The sequence below is a fragment of the Aptenodytes forsteri genome, unplaced genomic scaffold, assembly GCF_000699145.1.
Source record: "Aptenodytes forsteri isolate BGI_AS27 unplaced genomic scaffold, ASM69914v1 Scaffold14, whole genome shotgun sequence".
NCBI classification, from domain to species: domain Eukaryota; kingdom Metazoa; phylum Chordata; class Aves; order Sphenisciformes; family Spheniscidae; genus Aptenodytes; species Aptenodytes forsteri.
The window spans coordinates 1497555-1515285 of record NW_008794457.1 but is presented as its reverse complement, the minus strand read 5'-3'; the positions used below and the strand labels follow the sequence as shown (position 1 = coordinate 1515285).

General features: G+C 47.7%; 1 protein-coding gene across 1 annotated transcript in view; it reads left to right on the top strand.

Annotated features, from left to right (window-relative positions):
• The window catches only part of PLEKHG4 (pleckstrin homology and RhoGEF domain containing G4), an 89367-nt gene that overhangs the window by 11241 nt on the left and 60395 nt on the right, over positions 1-17731 (top strand). Inside the window, exons 2-3 of the mRNA XM_019474985.1 lie at positions 4606-4803; positions 12029-14198. Of these exons, the coding sequence (XP_019330530.1) occupies positions 4606-4803; positions 12029-14198 (2368 nt within the window). The remainder of the gene's footprint in view (positions 1-4605; positions 4804-12028; positions 14199-17731) is intronic.

The following is a 17731-nucleotide window of genomic DNA, read 5'->3' as shown; positions in this document are numbered from 1 at the left end:
CCATTTCTGCCCCTACTCAGACCCAAGCCTTCTGCCAGTTGTGAAGCCCTCCTGGGCTCTCCTTGCTCCCCTGCCCTCCCCGGTGGGACCACGCTGGGTTGTTTCCATCGCATGGCTCTGCCCATGGAGCCCATCCCGTCCCCACGTGCTGCTTTCCTCTTCCCTCACTGTGCTCCAGCCCCTGCACCGGCAGCCGGCTCCCAGCTGAGGCAGTGAAAGCCGGTATGGCCGGACGTGACCTTAACCTGGGCTTTATTTAGTGCCTTGATTTATAGAGGAGTTATTTTAAAAGCTTGTTTCTCTTTTGGGAGGTGTGGTGAGTGTGTGGCAGAGTGGTGGCAGTGAGCTGGAGTTCACAGGTCCTCCTGTGCTGTTGACAAAGAAGCATTTGAGTCCCAAGACACGTTTTGCTTGGGGAGATGCTCTCTGGCTTGCTTGGAAAGCACTCCTGTTTGCCTTTGTGCTGGGTGGCTGAAAAGGAGCAAATGTTCAGGACCTTTCCTGTGAGGGGGATGTGGCAATACTGTTGGAGGCAGGGAAGCCTGAAATTTGCAGTCCCTGGAGGAGGCTGCATTCTCCAGGAGGCTCCTGTGCTGGGCTCTGCCAGCTCCCAGGGGCTGCTGTGGGCTGGCTGAAGTGGAATTGTGCCGGGGCAGGAGTGCCCTCTTCTTGGATCCTTGTTGGTTTAGCTTGTTCTGCTCCTCTCCGGGCACTGTCCCCTCATCCTGGGTCGCAGAGGTGTCTCCTCATGCCTGCATCTCCTGCATCGCCTGCTTGAGATAAAGGATGTGGTTTTTAGGTAGGATGGGCTCTAGACTTTGGGTTTATCGGCCTCTGGAGCGCAGGATGCTATCCCCTTCTCTTGCTGTCTCAAGCTGGTTTGTATGAGTTCCCTGTGCCTCCAAACCACGGCTCCTCCACATGTGTGGCAGCAGGCACTGCCCGCAGTCTAGATGTATGAGGCTGGCCGTCTGCATTCCAGCATTAAACAGCAGGACCGTGCGGCCTCTTGCAGCCCTTGCTGAGGCCCTTTCCTCAGACTACCCTGCAATCTGAGAAGTTAATTAGTACAAATAAGCAGCCCCATCCCTAGGATTGTGAGTTGGTTTAATGAGTCCATGACTGGAGACGAATCTGCTGCTGTTGCAGGCTCCAAGCTCTGCCATGTTTCACCCTCTGTGTTTCAAGGTGACTTCTGAGGCTCTGCCATGTTTCACCCTCCACCGGGGCAGGACCTATCCCTAGGAGACCACCCTGGGTGGGTGGGAGCACTGAAAAGCAGTGTTGCCTCCGTGTTCAGCTGCGGCACACGGAGGCTGCATCCATCCTTGTTCTGTAGCTGCCCAAGGGTGCTGGTGCTACAATCCCAGCACGATGGGATGTGGGAATTTGCTACCCTGTTTGGGGCTTTTCATGTGGAATTAGCAGAGATTGGTGAAAACATCTCCTCTTTCTATCAAATGGTAGGGGTTGAAAGCTTTTCTCTGTCCCTTCAAAGCCTGCACAGCTATCATGGCTCCGTGGTATAGTCTAGCCAGAGAGATAAAGCCTCTGTGCTAAGGAGTGCAGTGTTAGCACGGAACTCTGCAATGGCTACAGGCTATGGTTATCCTGTATTTTACTAAAGGAAGGATAATGTACGACTTGGTTTATTTTAACCATATAAAGGATTTTTGATTCGGTGCCAATGTTAATAATTGTCTTGTGAAGGCTTTGCTAAGGCAGCAGGAATGGTGTGAGAACCTTACAGCGATGCACTGATTCGTGCAAATATTTTGACTTCTTTGTTTTATTTGCAATAGTAAATGTAACAAATTTCATTTGGGGGGGTATTGATATCCAAAAGAATTTTATTCAAGCAGGGGAAGAGGTATGGGGGCAGAAGACAGCACAGAACCGCCCCCCCCAGCTGGTTTTGACTGAGATTTTGAACCTGTGGACTGTGGAGGGTCAGAGGGAAATTGTTGTCAAACACTACCAGCAATAACACTGCTGTGATAGTGTGTCCAAGCACTTGGCTGGGCTCTCTGTGGTGGCTGGTGCCGGGTGGGAGAGCACCTGTGTGAAGGCCAGTTTTATCTGACAAGGGCACAGACGCTTGCTGGGACAGGTTGGTGTCAACAGAGGTTACTGGAGCTGCGGTCGCCTTCAGCTGGCTGCACTTGGCTTCTCTGTCATTTCACAAGAGCACGGGAGAGGAACGATGTGTAATGTTCGGTGCGCTATATTAATACTTAACAATGTCATTAGTAAGTCCAATTGTCAGAGGCTTCATGTTGGGCTTGGTACCCGTTTCCCTACCCTACAGCCCCCTTCATGCCTTTTTTTAGCAGGTCCAGCATGCTATGTAAAGGGAATATGTCTTATTTAGGCTGTTCTTTTGGGTCTGTACAACTCGTACCACAGTTCCTATTGGTCTGCTTTCTCTTCTTATATTTCCTGAACTCTGCTGAGTCCTCCCCTTGCACCCTGCGTGGGGGTGGTCTTGACCAGAACTGTGCAGAGAGCTGCAGGCTGTCAGCTTTCGGCAGTTTTCTCTTGACCTCCACAATCTGGAAGTTTTTTCTCTGAAGACCTGTTCCTGCAGACAATAAAGTGCCTGGGAATTTCCAGACTTTCCTTTTCAATTAATGGAATAAAAGTTGGGGGTTTATATTGTTCTTTTCTGGGTGGAAAGAAGCTTGTTTAAAACAGCCCATTTAGGATTAGGGTTAAATGCTTGGTCCTGACATTCAACACTTGGAAGTGTGCACACAGGCCTCCTGCTTTTTGAGTCCTTGGGTTAAGAATATGAAAAATAGTTCCTTAACCTCTGTTTATCTGGTTGCGTTGGCCTTGAGGGGTATTGCAGGAGGCAGCTGGTCTCTCAGAAGAGTTGCAAACACTTTAGGAGCCTGCTGCCATTTAGCCTTGCTTGTTGCTGTGATCAGGAGAAACAGCAGAAAAAGTAATGAAGCAGTGCCGTGCCACGGGCCGTGTGTGGTTTGCCTGTCACCGGCGTTCTCCCAGCTCAGTGCAGGCAGGGATTGTGGAGGCGTTGCCTGGGCGTCCTCATCTCTCCTGTGCAATGCCGCAGGCTGTCCTACAGGAAGGCTTTACAACAGAGCAGGGAGTTCATATTGTACTTAAAACACCCAACCTTCTAAAGGAGGAATTTAAAGATCGTTGAGCTGGGTGGCTGCGAGAGGTGGGACGGCTTGCTTGAGGAGCATCATCTCTGCTCTGGGTGCAGGTTGGTTTAGGCTTCCTCCGAGACTGTTGCATTTTTTCAAGCCAGTGAAAGTATCTGGAGTGATGAACACGTGTTCCCTCGGAGTGGAAGCAGCGAAACGGTTTGCTTCCTCCTGACCCCTTCATCCTGCTGTTCCCCGGTGGCAGCGTAAGCTGTTGTGGCACTGCTGTGTTTAACTTTCTCTCCCAATCTTGCTGTGGGACTGAGGTATGTTTTCAGGCATGTCCATGCAGCTGTTCCTGTTCTGCAGGAGGCTGTAGGGCTTCTGGGCCAGCGGCTGAAATGCTTTTCTTGTCTCTAGTGAAGGGAGGTGGATTTAGATCAGATGAGGATCTGGCCAGACACCTGAGTAAACTTTCATTTGGTTTTGTAGCGAAACTCACTCCCACTGGCTGTAAGTTAGCCAGAGGGGTCCCCTCTAAAATAGAAAGGAAAGGAGGGATCCTGATCCTCTCTCCAGATGTGTACAGATTTATTTTTATTATTATTATTTTTTGGCAAGCTCTCTTGATTTACACCCATGCAATAGATCAGAATTTGGCCTCTAGCACTGGAATTGGTCCTGACACCATGGGCAGGCTCTGCCTGGCAGGCTCTCCCGAATGAAGGTGGAAGTAGGGGAGCCATCGTCTCTGATCCCCGGGCAGGAAACAGGCATCCTATGTACCGATGCGCGTGCTCAGGCACCAAAGGCAACCCTGTTCACACGCAGTCTGCGGATCCTGTTGTGAGGCATCTCTCACTGCAGAAAATTCCTGGCTCCTGGAGTGAGCCTTTCATGAGAGGCAAACGGCTTTGAATAATGAGGAATTGCACTGGTGAGCGGCTTTCCCCAGTACCAAACAGCTCCGTCCGCTTATCCTGTGGAGGGACTTCAGACCGCAGCAGGCTGAGGAGCTTCAGCCCAACTGTTGTCCCTGCAACTCCCCTTAGCCCACCGAGGAGCATAACACTGGGCTTTAATGTACCCGAGCACTGGCCGGCATCTCCAGCCCGGGGTATCCGAAACACGGGGCCTGCCGATCCGTCCACCCCATGATACGCTCGCTCGCACGCACTCACGTGCTGCGGTAATGGTTTAATAGCAGCCCCACCCAGCGCAGTCAGGAGAAGGACTTGCTGCGTAAGCAAAAGCTGGGAAATCTCGCCGCTGTGCACAGCGCTCTGCGAGCACTCCACTCGCGTTTTGGGAGAGCTTTTTTTTTGTTTACCTGGAATCACCAGTGCCAAAAGAAACTAGAAAGGACAGCAGTTTTCTCCTTTGATCTTCTCTCCTCCTGCATTTGGAGATGGCTGCTCTCCTGGGTGCAGGGCTCGTCAGGGCACCGGGGCGTATCGTGCCGTGGTACCGCTAACGCTTTCTCTCTTGGCAGGACTCGGAGTCGCTGGACGGTTGCATTCAGAGTACGTTATCAGCACTCTACCCTCCGTTTGAGGCTACCGCAGCCACTGTTCTGTGCCAAGTTTTTGATGTGGTGGAGAAGACGTACCGTGGGGATGGACTGCGCTACCTCATAGACTTCCTGATTCCAGCCAAGCACATCCTGCAGTGCATTCAGCAGGATGCCTGTGTGAGTACATCATGCTCTCTAAGGCCTGCGAAGGCTTTCTTGGAGAGCTTTCTTTCTACTCTTGTATGTAAAACGTCTGGCAAAAAGTGACGTGTGTACGGCAGCCTAGGTGGGAGGGCAGGCAGACAATTAGGAAACAGTTGAGAAATTGTTATTGAAGCTTAACCGTGCAGAGATCAGATGTGGAGCAGTGCCCCCGCCTTCTGTAACCAGGAACACCGAACAGAAGGTTTAAGAGATTCAGAGGAAGAGGTTTAGCGAAGCGTTTGCTGGATATGGCTGACTCAGGTGGCTTCTAACCCCAGCCGTTCCCTGGCCCTGTGGATGAAGCTGTCGGGCTCCTGCCGCTGGCAGGAGGACGTGTGGGGCGAAATGCTGCCAGTCGGTGTTTTTCCCAGAACTCCATCTCCCCTTTGATGGTTGCTGGAACAGTCGCAAGGCTCAGTAGCCCCAAGGAGTCACGTTACATTTACTGCCAGAACGAGTCCAAGATTAACATGCTTTACTGTTGGGAGTCTAAAATGTTAGAAACGATGAGTCAAATGCCTCCATCACAAACTTGGCTTAAAGAACCTAAAACTAGGGTTCATTCTAGCCATTTTGTTTCTAAACCTAGAGGGTGTGTGCAGCCAGGCTTTCGATAGAAGTCGTCATGGTGGAGGGCAAGGGACTTCTGGGAGGAGGAAAAATATTAAATAGAAGCTGAAATAATAGTTACTCGTTTGTCTCAAGGAGGTGAAATGCTGAGGGGAAACACCATCACATACCATGGATCCATGCAATGACCCCTGGCAGCTGGTCACCTTGAAAGTGTTTTGGTACAGTGTTTGTCCTGCTGTGTTGTCACCAGCCTCCAGCTTGGTGCCAGCCATGTCTTTGTGAGCCTGTATAGGAAGATCCAAGGTTGTGTGTAAGGATTTTGGAGAGCTGCTCTCTGTCACCCTGAACACTCGAATAGGAATTATTCCATCGGTTTATCTAGCTGCAGTTTCTAATGCAATGGTGTATAGTGTCGTTTTCCCCTTTAAAGAAACAAAAGGCTTTTAGTTTGTATGAACCAGTAATTATTGGAAGACGTTTCACAGCTTTCCCCAAAACGCCTCCCTCACCGAAGGAGGCGAGGTAGCAATTTCCCCACTCCCTGAGCTCTTGGCAGCTTCCAGTCGCCTGGCGGTGCCCTGGGCAGGTGAGGTGGAGGGAAGGGAAGGGAAGGGAAGCAACCTGGCTTGTGAGCGGAGCCCTCAGCCCCTCCATGGCTTGTGGGGAGCTGGGCCCACGGTGCTGCTCTCCCAAAGGGGGAGGTGTTTGGGGCAGTGACGGGGTGACCCGCAGGAAGGGTGCCAGCGAGGGGGTCTGCTAGGCAGTGAGGCGGGGCTGTCCCTCCCTGGGCAGCCAGACAGAGGCTGGTGAGGCCATGCGCCCACCACAGGCCATGGCTGCCCTTGGGGCAAAGGCCCCTGTGGGACAGGGGTGTGGTGGTAGGGAGGGCCTTGTGTCCAGCAGCCAATGGGAGCACAGCTTGAGGCTGCAGCAGCCAATAGGAGCATGGGGCTGCCTTGATGGGCATGGTAGCCCTGGCTGAGCCGGGGGCTGTTGGAGCAGGAGGTGCTGAGGCGGTGGGCCCTGAGGCGGGAGGAGGCGGGAGGCGGGAGAGGTGTGAGGGCCCGGGGGGGCCTGAGGCGGTGGGCCCTGAGGCGGGAGAGGTGTGAGGGCGGTGGGCCCGGGGGGTCCCTGAGGTGGGAGAGGTGTGAGGGCAGTGGGCCCCGGGGGGTCCCTGAGGCGGGAGAGCTGTGAGGGTGGTGGGCCCTGGGTCGGGAGAGGTGTGAGGGCGGTGGGCCTGGAGGAGCTCAGGGTGCTAGCAGCCCCCCAGGCTGGCCTGGAGCATGGGCCTAGGTGACATGGAGGTAAGGGGGCTGGTGGTGGCTGAGGCATCCTGTTGGAGAGGGAAACCAGTATGGTGGGGCTGTCCTACACATGCAGCACTGTTTGGGGAGGTGGTGCAGGGGCAGGAGCCGTGCTTGGAGCCACGCTCCTGTCATAGGCCCAGGAATGGGGAAGGGCTCGGGGCCTGCCTGGCACTCCCTGGCCTGCCCAGTAGCCACAAGGTGTGGGGGTGGTGGGGCAGCCGCCTCCAGTGAGGGGTGCCCAGGGTTCAGCATTAGGTATCGGGGGCTTTTGCTGAGGTGCGAAATGTCTGGGAGACTGGGCAGCAAGGGGCAGAGTGCAGGCACAGGCCTCTCAAAGAGCACAACTGGATGCCTTGAGCCTTTCCTTCTTGCTTTGTGACCCTTTCTGGCCTTGACTCATGATTTTGTACTTTCACAGTGGTAATACAGGGAGATCAAGGGAAACTCTAGGTACCTTGTACTGTCTTTAGAGGTGGGCCCAGGCTATTCCATATTTTATTTAGACATCTGCTTGTTCGATTTTTTTTTTTTTTTTTTTTTTTTTTAATTGCTGAAAGTTCTTTCTTTCATTTGTTGCGGACTTCTCTTCCCCAAACCTCCACTGTGTGTCCCTTCTTTTGTCTTCACCGTCTGAAATCACAGGACTATTTCTTGTTACTTGTTCTTTAAAAGTTTTGTCTGCCTTTTAGAGAGTCTAAACAAAAGCAATGTTTCCTCCTTAGTTTGTAGTTCAGCTGGTCCTCGTGAGCTTTTCCTAAACACACTAAAGGGAAAAGAAGTAGCTCCTGTCTGAATGACTACTGTAGGAAATCTTGAGAGCCACATCTTTTGTCAGCTGTGACAAAAATGTAAGTGGCTTCATGAAGTATTAGACAAGTTCATGGGCTTCAGCTGGGCGTATTAAAATCAATAGCCTGTATGTGATCCCCAGGGACTGGAGAAGGGTGTGTGGAGGGGTGTGCCAGAGGGTCTGTCTCTGCTTAGCACAGAGTAAAACCAGGTTTTGTCCCTAGCCTTCGGATGACATCCTGAGCTAAATGGACTGTTGGTCTGATCCAGCCCAGCCATCCCCGTAGCTCTAGGAGCTACCACCTTTGTGCCATCTTTGTCATTGGTGCCCAGCTCTTTCCTCAGAGGCAGCTTTATTCCTGGCTGCAACTGCCGGGCGTAGAGTCTGTTCCTGGCACTCCTCTGATGAGCCTGGTTTGGCTCGGTAGCGATTGGACACGAGAAGAGCAAATACTTGAGGCTCAAAGTGAAATGTTAAAACAACTGAAATAAGCCTCTTCACGTAATCTTCCCTTTGAAGGTGCTTTTTGGAGCAGGAGCAGCATGAGGATGCTCCACTTCTAAAGTTCTAAAACTCTGAAATGTTTAGGCTATTGAAGGACTTACGTTCCTGCTTGGACAGTACTCTAGCTCTTGCTGCAGTTTAGACTGTGGCTTTGTAGGGTTTTTCAGGAACTTCAAGGCGTTCTTGCACTTTGGTTTCGGTGATTTCATTGCTGAGTTTTCTTCCACTTGTTGGTCAGTGGGCAGACAGGTCATCGAAGCAGTGAGCTTGGGTTTTGGATTTGTTAATATATGAATGGCCCCCAAATAGGTTACTCTGCATCCAGGTTTTAGCAGAAACTTTGTGTCAGGTAGGTACAGATGGAATTCAGCTTTATGTTTATGCTACTGCTGATTGTGTCTCTCACTTTTCAGTCATATATATTTATAATATATATATATATAAAACATATATATATATAACATATTTATAATAGTTTGGGAACAAATTTTTTTTTTTGGTCTGCCTCTTCTTCCCCTGAAAGGCCCTTGGTACAGATGGCCTTAATATACCTACAGGAGGCATTCTCAGCAGAAGAGGGGTTGATGTGGTGTGGTGTAGGGTGCAATTGTATGGTCTCTTCTGGAAAATTGCAAATTGTTTTTGTTTAAAACCTTATGTACAAAATACTTGACTTGGGCACTTCTGTAGGAGATATAAGGTCTGTTGACTGAGGTGCTGTGTGAGTCTTGAGCTTGATGGAAAAGTCCGTGAAGTACAAACAGTCTGAGACTTGCTGAAGCCAGTAGCAACTTCTGCAGACTGTGTGCTGCCAGAGGAGGTCTTGGCTTGCTGAATATAACTGTGCTGTGTAAGAAAGGAACTAGCTGGTTGGTAGAGGCATCTGTGTCTTAGAGATCAGAAAGCATAAGAACATAAGACGACTGCAAAGCTTAGCTCCCCGTGCCTTTGAGGGAAGTACAAGCAACTGTGTGTTAGGTTATAGGGCTTTTTAACTCTAACTTAATAGAAAGAGGAAAGAGAGGTGGGTCTGTGCTGAGTTCACGGTTAGACTATAAAGATAATATTAATATGATCCTTCAAACAAATGGAAACTAAAGTAAGATTCAGTTTAGTAGTGATACAGCATGTAGGTACAACAGTAAGCAGTTGCACTGAGTGAACAGAAATAAAACTGCTGTGACTGAAATGGATCTGGAATTGACTTTGTCAAAGAAAAGGGACTGGCTGGTCTCTGTCCTGGAATATGGAAGAAGTTACCACGTAATGCCAAATGTCTGATAACAGGGATTTTTACTGAACCTGTTAAGTCAGGGCTAGTAACAAAATACAGAGAACAAGCTGAGTGTACAACATGCACTGAGCAAGGACTGAATTAACTGACCCATTAAAAACCGGGTAACGTTTTTTCATGTGGTTTGCTCCATGGCAGGTAGTGTAAGACTGGCCTTTTTCATAAACCAGCTCTCTCTAGAGAGAAAAGTTTCCTTGTCTTATTTCTTCCGTAAAGGATTTATTAGGGAGTTATATGGAAAATTAATTACTGTGTCAAAAGGATGGAGGTTTATGCAAGTATTGCAAGATGGGTAACAAACTGGTGAAAGGGAGGGTGTTTGTACTGCAGTGAAAACTGAGTTGGAGGCAGGAGTCATGAGACACACATTACTTCTCATCCATGACCTTGGCATAAAAAGTAAGATTATGCATATGACAGATATTTGTGATGAAACCAGTCTGGGAGACAGGAGCAATAACCTAAAGGAGGAGGAGGGTGATAAATGTATTACACAAGATGAGCTCTAAAACTTTGTACTTAAGTTTTTATAACAGTAGATTCAGACGGCAAGCATATACCTCGACAAAGTAATGGGCAGAATTTCTGTTATGAACTGGGATTCATCAGTTTGGAAAGAAAAACTAGCAGGTGACTGGGTTACCGTAGGGACATGACTGGAAGACAAGTGTGATCTTAGCTTTAAGAGATGCTTCTAGCACAGTTGGTGCCATTATATGCAGTGTTTTGCAATGCTTTGCACAATGAAAAAGTGGAACAAAGAAATGTGTGTTTGTTTTTTTTAAAAATAAAGGCATCACCGAGGAGGTGCTTCAGGCAGGCCTAAGAGGTGATCAAGGGAGATGTGTTAAGTTGGTGTGACATGGCTTAATAATTTTGAGCAATGGGAACACATCCAGAGAATAAGCTCCAGGGTTGAGGAGGAGGAGGAATTATTGAATCTGAGGGATGATTTGGGCTTCCAGGCCTCTGAGCAACTTTGCATCAGGTGCAGTGAGGATAAGAAACCTGGCTGGGCTGAAGGTAAAGCTTGATGAACATAGGAAAGAAATTACTTAATGCCATTACCTGTTGTTTCAAGGTGTGTGAGGATCCAGGAGGTTCCTTCCAGTTCTGTGGTTTCTCTGCTATATGGCAAAATATTTGAATTAAAGTATTTTTTTTCTTTCATCTGTCTGCCCTGCAGAATACAGCATTTCTATAAATTGTTTTCTCTGTCAAGACTTCCGTGTGACCATGTAAGAGAAACAAGATAAAATGTCTGAAGTCTAATGCTGCCAATACTAAAGTTTTTGGGCTTCCAGATGACAGCTTTCCAATTTAAGTATTGCATCCGATACAGGTGAATCCTATCTAAACCCTTGTTGTGACAGAGACAGGTGAAATTAATCATGAAACTGATGGCTTATGTCATGGCTCAATTTAAATCTTACTTCACCCAAACAGAATCAAGTTCAAAGCAGTGGTTTTATTTTTTTGAAGTTGTGATAAAGCTGTAAATAATTGAGTCAAGTCAGTTCAGCCATGAAACTTCAGTTCTTTTACTTGACTGGGATTTGTCTGAGATTTGTCCTGAGTGCTGCTATGTTTTCGGAACAAGGAGATCCCTGCTAAGTGTAGTTCCTCGCAGCTTGCCGATGGGACTTGCTGCCTTCTTTCTCTGTGGTCCTGTTGTGCTTTCCTCTTTTGCTGCCTCCTTTCTCCTGCTTTGTCTTAGCAGTATCTCCTTCCGTTCACTGGTAGGTTACAGCCATCCCTTGCTGCTGCATCCTGTGTAACATGTCTCCACCTGTCTTGTATAGGCTCTTGATAGCACCAGATGAGTGATGCTTTTTACCTGGCTCCATGCTCTTCAATTTGGCTTAACCAAAATTAGATGGGACGTGCTGCATACTCCAGCAGAGCACATTAGGGAATAAAAACAAATCCTCAGACAGACCTTGGCATTTTATTCTGCCTTCCCTCCTCAGCAAAGCTCTTCTTTACCTCCCTTCCAGCAGACCTCAGTCTAAAGACCCAACACTCCTTCACCAGACAAAAGACATTTTTGCAGTGCCAGGCTGACTAGCGGCATCTTGTGCAATGAGGTTTCTGCATCTACAACCTCCTTCTGGCAGGCTGGTATCAAGTGTACCTGGTACAGCCTAGAGCTCACTGTGGATGCTCTGGAAATGATGCCTAGTATTTGGCCACCTTCTCTGTTAAGGCTGTGGATGGTCTTTAGTTGAGGATGGTGGGTTTTGTCCGTGTGTTGTAAGCAGACTGCTGTCTGCCTGCGTTTCTCTAATGGCGCTTGGTTAGGGATGCTGTATGGTCTGAATTTTCACTTTCTCAGTCAGTCCAGTTGGTCCTAATGAGGTAGAGACAGGATCTCTCTGTTTGAGCACTGGGACGTATGAACTGCTGATTTTTCTACCCTGGGGTTCTGGGGCCTAGAGCTCTGCCTGTCTGTGCTGACCCAGCTTTAAAACAGGGCTGACACTTCTGGCAGCCGGTTGGTTCATACTCAGGTCCTGAGATACCGGTGATTTGTGTTGGTAGCTTTTCTTCTTTCTGCTTTTTAAAGAGAAGACCTCAGTATGGAAAACTTCCCTACGCTAATAACCAAAGACCCTAAATTCAACTGTTCTATTGCTACAGCTGTGGAAGAGAAACATTGATCTCTCCTGTCCAAAAGCTTGAGCTAAGATCTGTTCCTGATGCTGAAAACACTTTCTCTTTTCTCCGTAGGTTCAGTACTGTGGCTTGCTGTTTCGCCATGAGGGCTGGCCCCTGTGTATTCACGAGAAGATTGTAGTCCAGTTGGCTTCTATTGACTGGCGAATCTTGAAGCCTGGTGACTTCTACCTGCAGGTGGTCCCCTATCTCAAGAAGTCTCCACGAATTGTACTGAAATGTTTGGCAAAAGACAAGCATAATGTAGAGGAAGTCGTGATTCCAGAAGTTTCCTATACCTCTATTTTTACTCTGGAATGGTTGAGTACTATCAATGGAGAGCGGATGGGTATAGCACTGGAAAATTGTTTACTAACCACTGATGATAAAATATTTCGTGTCCCCTGGGATAAAGTGGTTAATCCTGAATTTATAAATAAACCAAAAATAATTGAAAATAATATAATCTCTCCAGAAATAACAGAGGAACCTTCAATTTTGTGCCTCCCCATGGACCATGCTGAATGCAGTTCGCCAGACCTAGGATCTCAGTATCTACAGGAACAAAGGCCGAATCAAGACAACCTAGTCATTAGCAGCACAGCTCCACAGTTGAGTGAAGCTTTTGTCAATGGTGTGTGTACAAGTCCTGTGCCTCAAGAGAACTTGAAAAGTGACCTTGAAGGGGAGTACGTTGAGCTGACAGAAGTTTCGCTGCCCAGGTTTGGGCCACAGACAGGCTCTTTAACCCAATCACTAGCTTTAAATTATCTAACTCAGCCCAGAACACAAGTGAATGCGTCTAAAGGCAAGCACAGGTTTATTGTCATTCAAGACAGTACCTACTCCAAGAACTTAATTCGGTCAGCACTTATGCAGAAGGAGCACTGTCAAATGGACACTCTGAGGACTTCTTCTACAGAAGTTCTCAAAAATGTGATTCCGTTGGAAAGCAACAAAATGATGGCACATGGAGAACTGTCTCCAGAAGGTCAGCTGGTATCAGGTGGTCCTGGAAATATGGGGAATAGCTTTCCTGTGGCTGAGTCTCCTGCCTGCAGTGCAGAAGATTCATCTGCAGAGCAGGAGACCCGCAGCGAACGCTCAGTTGATTGGCGATATGCGCTGTGCAGCTACAGCGACGTGGGTGCTGGTGATGGTGTCAACTGCAAAGCACAAATGCCTGGTGCTCTTGGAAACGTGGAAGGAGAAAGTGATGGTCCTAGCGGAAATGCTGGTGTTGAAACATCAGAGGAGAGCCCAGAAACAATTCTATATGCTGCTGCTGCTGCCCCTGCTACAGAGGAGGTGATACTGAAAGGACATGGAGAACCACTGACCGAGGGTCAAAATGAGGTGATACAGATGGATCCCTCTCCTGTGTCTGTCCTGGGACCTTCGGGACCACATTGCACACTGAAGGAAGTTTCTGATGTTTCTTGCCAGAGCGTCGGTGAAAGTGTTGCGCCAGTTCAGGCCACTGCATTGCTTATCATGCCTGAAAGTTCAGATGTCGGTGTGGAGAGAGGCTCTCCTTCTTCAGGGAACATGGCAGATGTAGGAGCAGTCGGTGCTTGCTGCAGTGATCAGGAAGCAAATCTTAGTTCTCCATTAAATCCTCCAGAAGAGAACCAAGGAGAAGTAGATGAGCTGGGAAGAAGGGACAGCCCTGAGGAAGTCAAAGAGATTGAACAAATATTGACTGTAAATGAGAATCAGACTAGTCATAGTCACTGTTCTGTCAAAGCTCCTGCAGATGGACTCTTGTCAGGTGGTGAAGAGCAAGAGGTCTCTGCATGTCAGCATAAGAAAGCTGAAGAAGTCATACTACTCCAAACTGCTCTGTCAGCAGAGGGCGATCAGACGGCAGAACAATTAAATAACAGCAACTCTTTGATGGGCCCTGATGCACAAGCAGAAGGCTCAAGTTGTTTCAGAACCCACAGGTCTGGAGAGAGGTGCGAAGAGCCGCAAAGATGGGCAGAAAATCAGGGCTGTAGAAGTGAAGAGAACTCTGTGCTGAACCCAGAGCGTGTTGCGGTACAGGACTTGCAGGGAGGGGAGGAGAACCAGGGAAGTTTTTCTTATGGGGAAAAGTCAAAGACAGTAGCCTTAAAAACACTGGAATCCATTGAAGAGGAACTGGAGGTTGGACCACTGTCCTCGGGACCCGCTGAGGGGCATGCAGAGCCCACCACTCTGCACTCCCGCCAAGAGGCAGCTTCTGGGGCATCATCTCCTAAAGGTACAACAATTGGATGTTTGTGTGTTTATCTGTTTGATAACATGGATTGAAAGCAAAGTCCTCAAGAGGTACTGCTGACAAGTACATCTGCTGGGGGGCTTTGGGGTAATAGCACAAACTACAGGAAAATGATTAAGTTGTCATTTTTGTGGCTTGAAATTAGCTTTCTCTTCACAGGTTGGTTTATTGTAGGTATTTTGTTTAATGGTTCTTTGCAAACATACATCGGTACAGAACAAAGTTCCAGTGTAAGCGACTTCTTAATTTCAGTTAATCTGATTGCTAGTGACCTCCACCCGTTACATTCATCGTGTGCACATTATGGATGCATGCAGTAGGAATGCGTGAGAAGAGAATGTCTAACTGTACAAGTCTTTCATAGTTGAAAATTGGCTTTAGGAAGATAGTTGTGGCAAGAGGAAGCAGCAGTGGATGCCACAGTAAAATACTAGCTGTGTAACACGACCTGAAGATCAACAAATGTGTGTGCTGGTAACTGATTTAAGAAGCAAACTGCGGAGCTGAGGGATTCCCCCTTCTTCCTTCCCTTCCCCTCCGGTGTGCTTTCTTCAGCTTGGTTATGTTTCCAATAGAAGCTGTTTAACTTGAGTGGGAGAGCACAGAGAAATTAAGCATCTAACTTCGACTCAAACGATGTGTTCAAGCAGGTATTGCCCAGACTTCTTGATGCCTGGGTTCCTGTGCTGGAGCTGTGCTCCCTCAGAAGGAATTGAACAGGCAACCTTTTGCACCAGACTGTAAGCAGGCAGTGTGTAACCGCATGGACACGACGTTGGCTTTGCCTAGCTCTGCTGAGTCTGGAAAGCTGTAGCTAGATATGCAGATCACATCGATGTGTGGCGGGGGTGGGTGAAACATGCCATTCCAGTTCAACAGCTCTCATTCCCTGAGACCCCTGGCTAGGAAAATTACCCGGCTTGAAATATCAGAGTGAGGACTCTTGAAAGGGTCAGAGGTAGAGACGCACGTTGCTAGAGCATGTCTGACCCTGTGGAGGAACAGATCGGGAGCTGGTCGTCTTGGGACGGGCTGTCAGTGTAATGTTTGCACTGATCCTAAATTGTGTGGGTAAGAGCCTACCTCACCGCTGCAAACACAGCTACTTTCTCAAGTGTCCAAAAGTCACATTTTACCTGATGCCTTAGTGTGACCTCCTAATGGAGCTAAAGTGTCCACTGATTAAAATGAAATTTCATTAACAACTGCACCAAAATATTTTAATTCCATAATTAGGCAAGCCCATGGTTGCCAGGCATTTCTGACACTTTTGGAGTGACAAGCATTTCTCTTCTGTGAAATGGAGGGGTCAGCTCAGAAGTTTCTATTTCTGAAGTGTGCGTGTCTCTGAGCGTCTACCACCATGAGAAGAAAAAAAGAGGTCACCTTCTGCCTATCCGTAGCTCTTGGGGGATGTATGCCAGTAAATAACCATGTGGTGGGTATCCATTCCCCTAACAAAGCTGAACCTGGCTTGACTTCATGTTTGCGCAGGACTGGACCTCAGAAAACCCAGGCTGCATTGAGTGCTGGATGTACACTTTCCTCATGACTCTAGTGGCTGCTTGTTCGGTGTTCCCATCTCTTCTGTCTAAAATTAGCCAGGTCCAGCTCATGTATGAGATAAGTGTGATGTTTTCGCTGCTCCACAGGATGAGTCTTGGCCGCTGCTGCAGATTTCAGCAATGCAGACCCCTCTGGGGTATGTGTGAAGTTTGGTTTTAATGAAAGACAATTTAAATGTTTTTGGGGATTTGGCTGAAATAAGTGACATATTCATGGCCCAATTCTGATGATGTTAAGCTTTGGCATTGCAGTTAAAACCAAAACTGTTATCTCCGAGTCTGTAAAGGAAAAGAAACAACCTAAATCACCAGAACACCCCTCCCCTCCCCCCCAAACCAACAAACTAAAACTCTTTAAGGCATAGGACAGCTCAGATATCTGTTAATGCTGGGAGTATTTCTTAAACATTATAGCTGGAACTGTAACAAGCTTAATCCATTCAATTACATTTGATTGCTTTGAGATCCAAACAAGCCATCCCCTTATCTAGCCCCATTAAATGTTCAGAGATATAATAATAAGATAATTCAGAGATAAAATTACAAAGTGAAGCAAATGTCCTACTCTCAGTCCTACAAATGGACTTTTTTCTTCCAGCCAGTCAGTCTGCAGGCAAGTTAAATTCTCTGACTGTCTCTTGTTGGGGTCATTTTGCTATTATGATTGGAAACTGTGGGTATCTTGCCTAAACTATAAATAACAACAAAGCTTAAGCTTTACTGGGCCAATTCAGATCTACAGTTCACACCTCGATAGTAGTGGGCAGACACACGATTTGCTCTGTGTGAGGTGGAGGAGCTTTCTTGTTACAGCAGACATTGCAGATTATATCAAAATACTTATTCAGAACTGGGGCATCTGAGTTTGCTGTGTCTGCAGATTTTTCCTTGTCCATTAACTCTCTCCCCTTCCTCCCACTCCCAGTCACAAACTGAGCTTATTTTCTGCACAAATATGATCTAACTTTGAAAAGATTTTGAGTCAAATGTGAGCTGTTTTGAGTTGGTGGCTTAAAATTTACACTGGTTCCATTCACAGAGAATCTGACTGCTGTTTTTTCCCTAATGACTGACTTTAAGTGAAAGTGAATTTTGAAACTTTGCAGCTCTGGAAAGAATTCCTATATTTTGGGTGTGGAAAACATCTTGATATTCAACAAATTGGCTGAAAAGCCACACTGGGACATATTCAGCAGCACCTGTTAGGGCATTCCGTTCCCGTTCCCTGTTACTATGTGATGTTAGCATAGATGGTACTGGTGCCGGGGCAGTTTGCAGGAAAAATGCTAATGTCCCTTTGAAATGCACACAAGCAAATCCTCCTCTACCACTTCCTTAACCTCTGGGAAGGGTGGAACCTGCAAACACGGCAAGTTCAGATGTCCCAGTTCTCAATTTGCTTTTTGATGTAATCCTCCGCATTCTACAACTTCCGCTTTAGTAAGTGCCTCCACCCCAGATTGCAAATAACAAACAGTGTGCTTGGGCCTGTTCAGAGGGAGGTGGGGTCTGCAGATCTGAACTGAGCCCAAGAAGCTTAGGGAAGAGGTTTGTTTGGGCAAGATGTACGTAGTCTGGAGGCTGCACAACTCCAGTGAGGTTTCCCTGGGGCTGAAAAGCCCCAGTACCAGGACTGTGTCTGGTGGGCTGAGCAAAATACTTCTCTCTTCTAGCTTTTGGGAGCTGCTACCTCATTCCTAAGAGATATCCAAGGCAGGGCTGCCATGTACATTTATGTCTTTCTCTTGCTCTGGTGTGGTACCTTCAGTATAGCTATGTTCCCTTTTTTGTCTTCTTTAAATGCCACGTTTTGGTCCTCTTTGCAGGCTTTCTTCATTTAATGCAGATTCCTTTACTACAAACTGTGTGGTTTATTGCCAGGCCTTACAGCTCCTTGAGAAGATGATACTATGGTTCTATGTTCTCCTAGAAAGCCTATCAGCCCTTAAT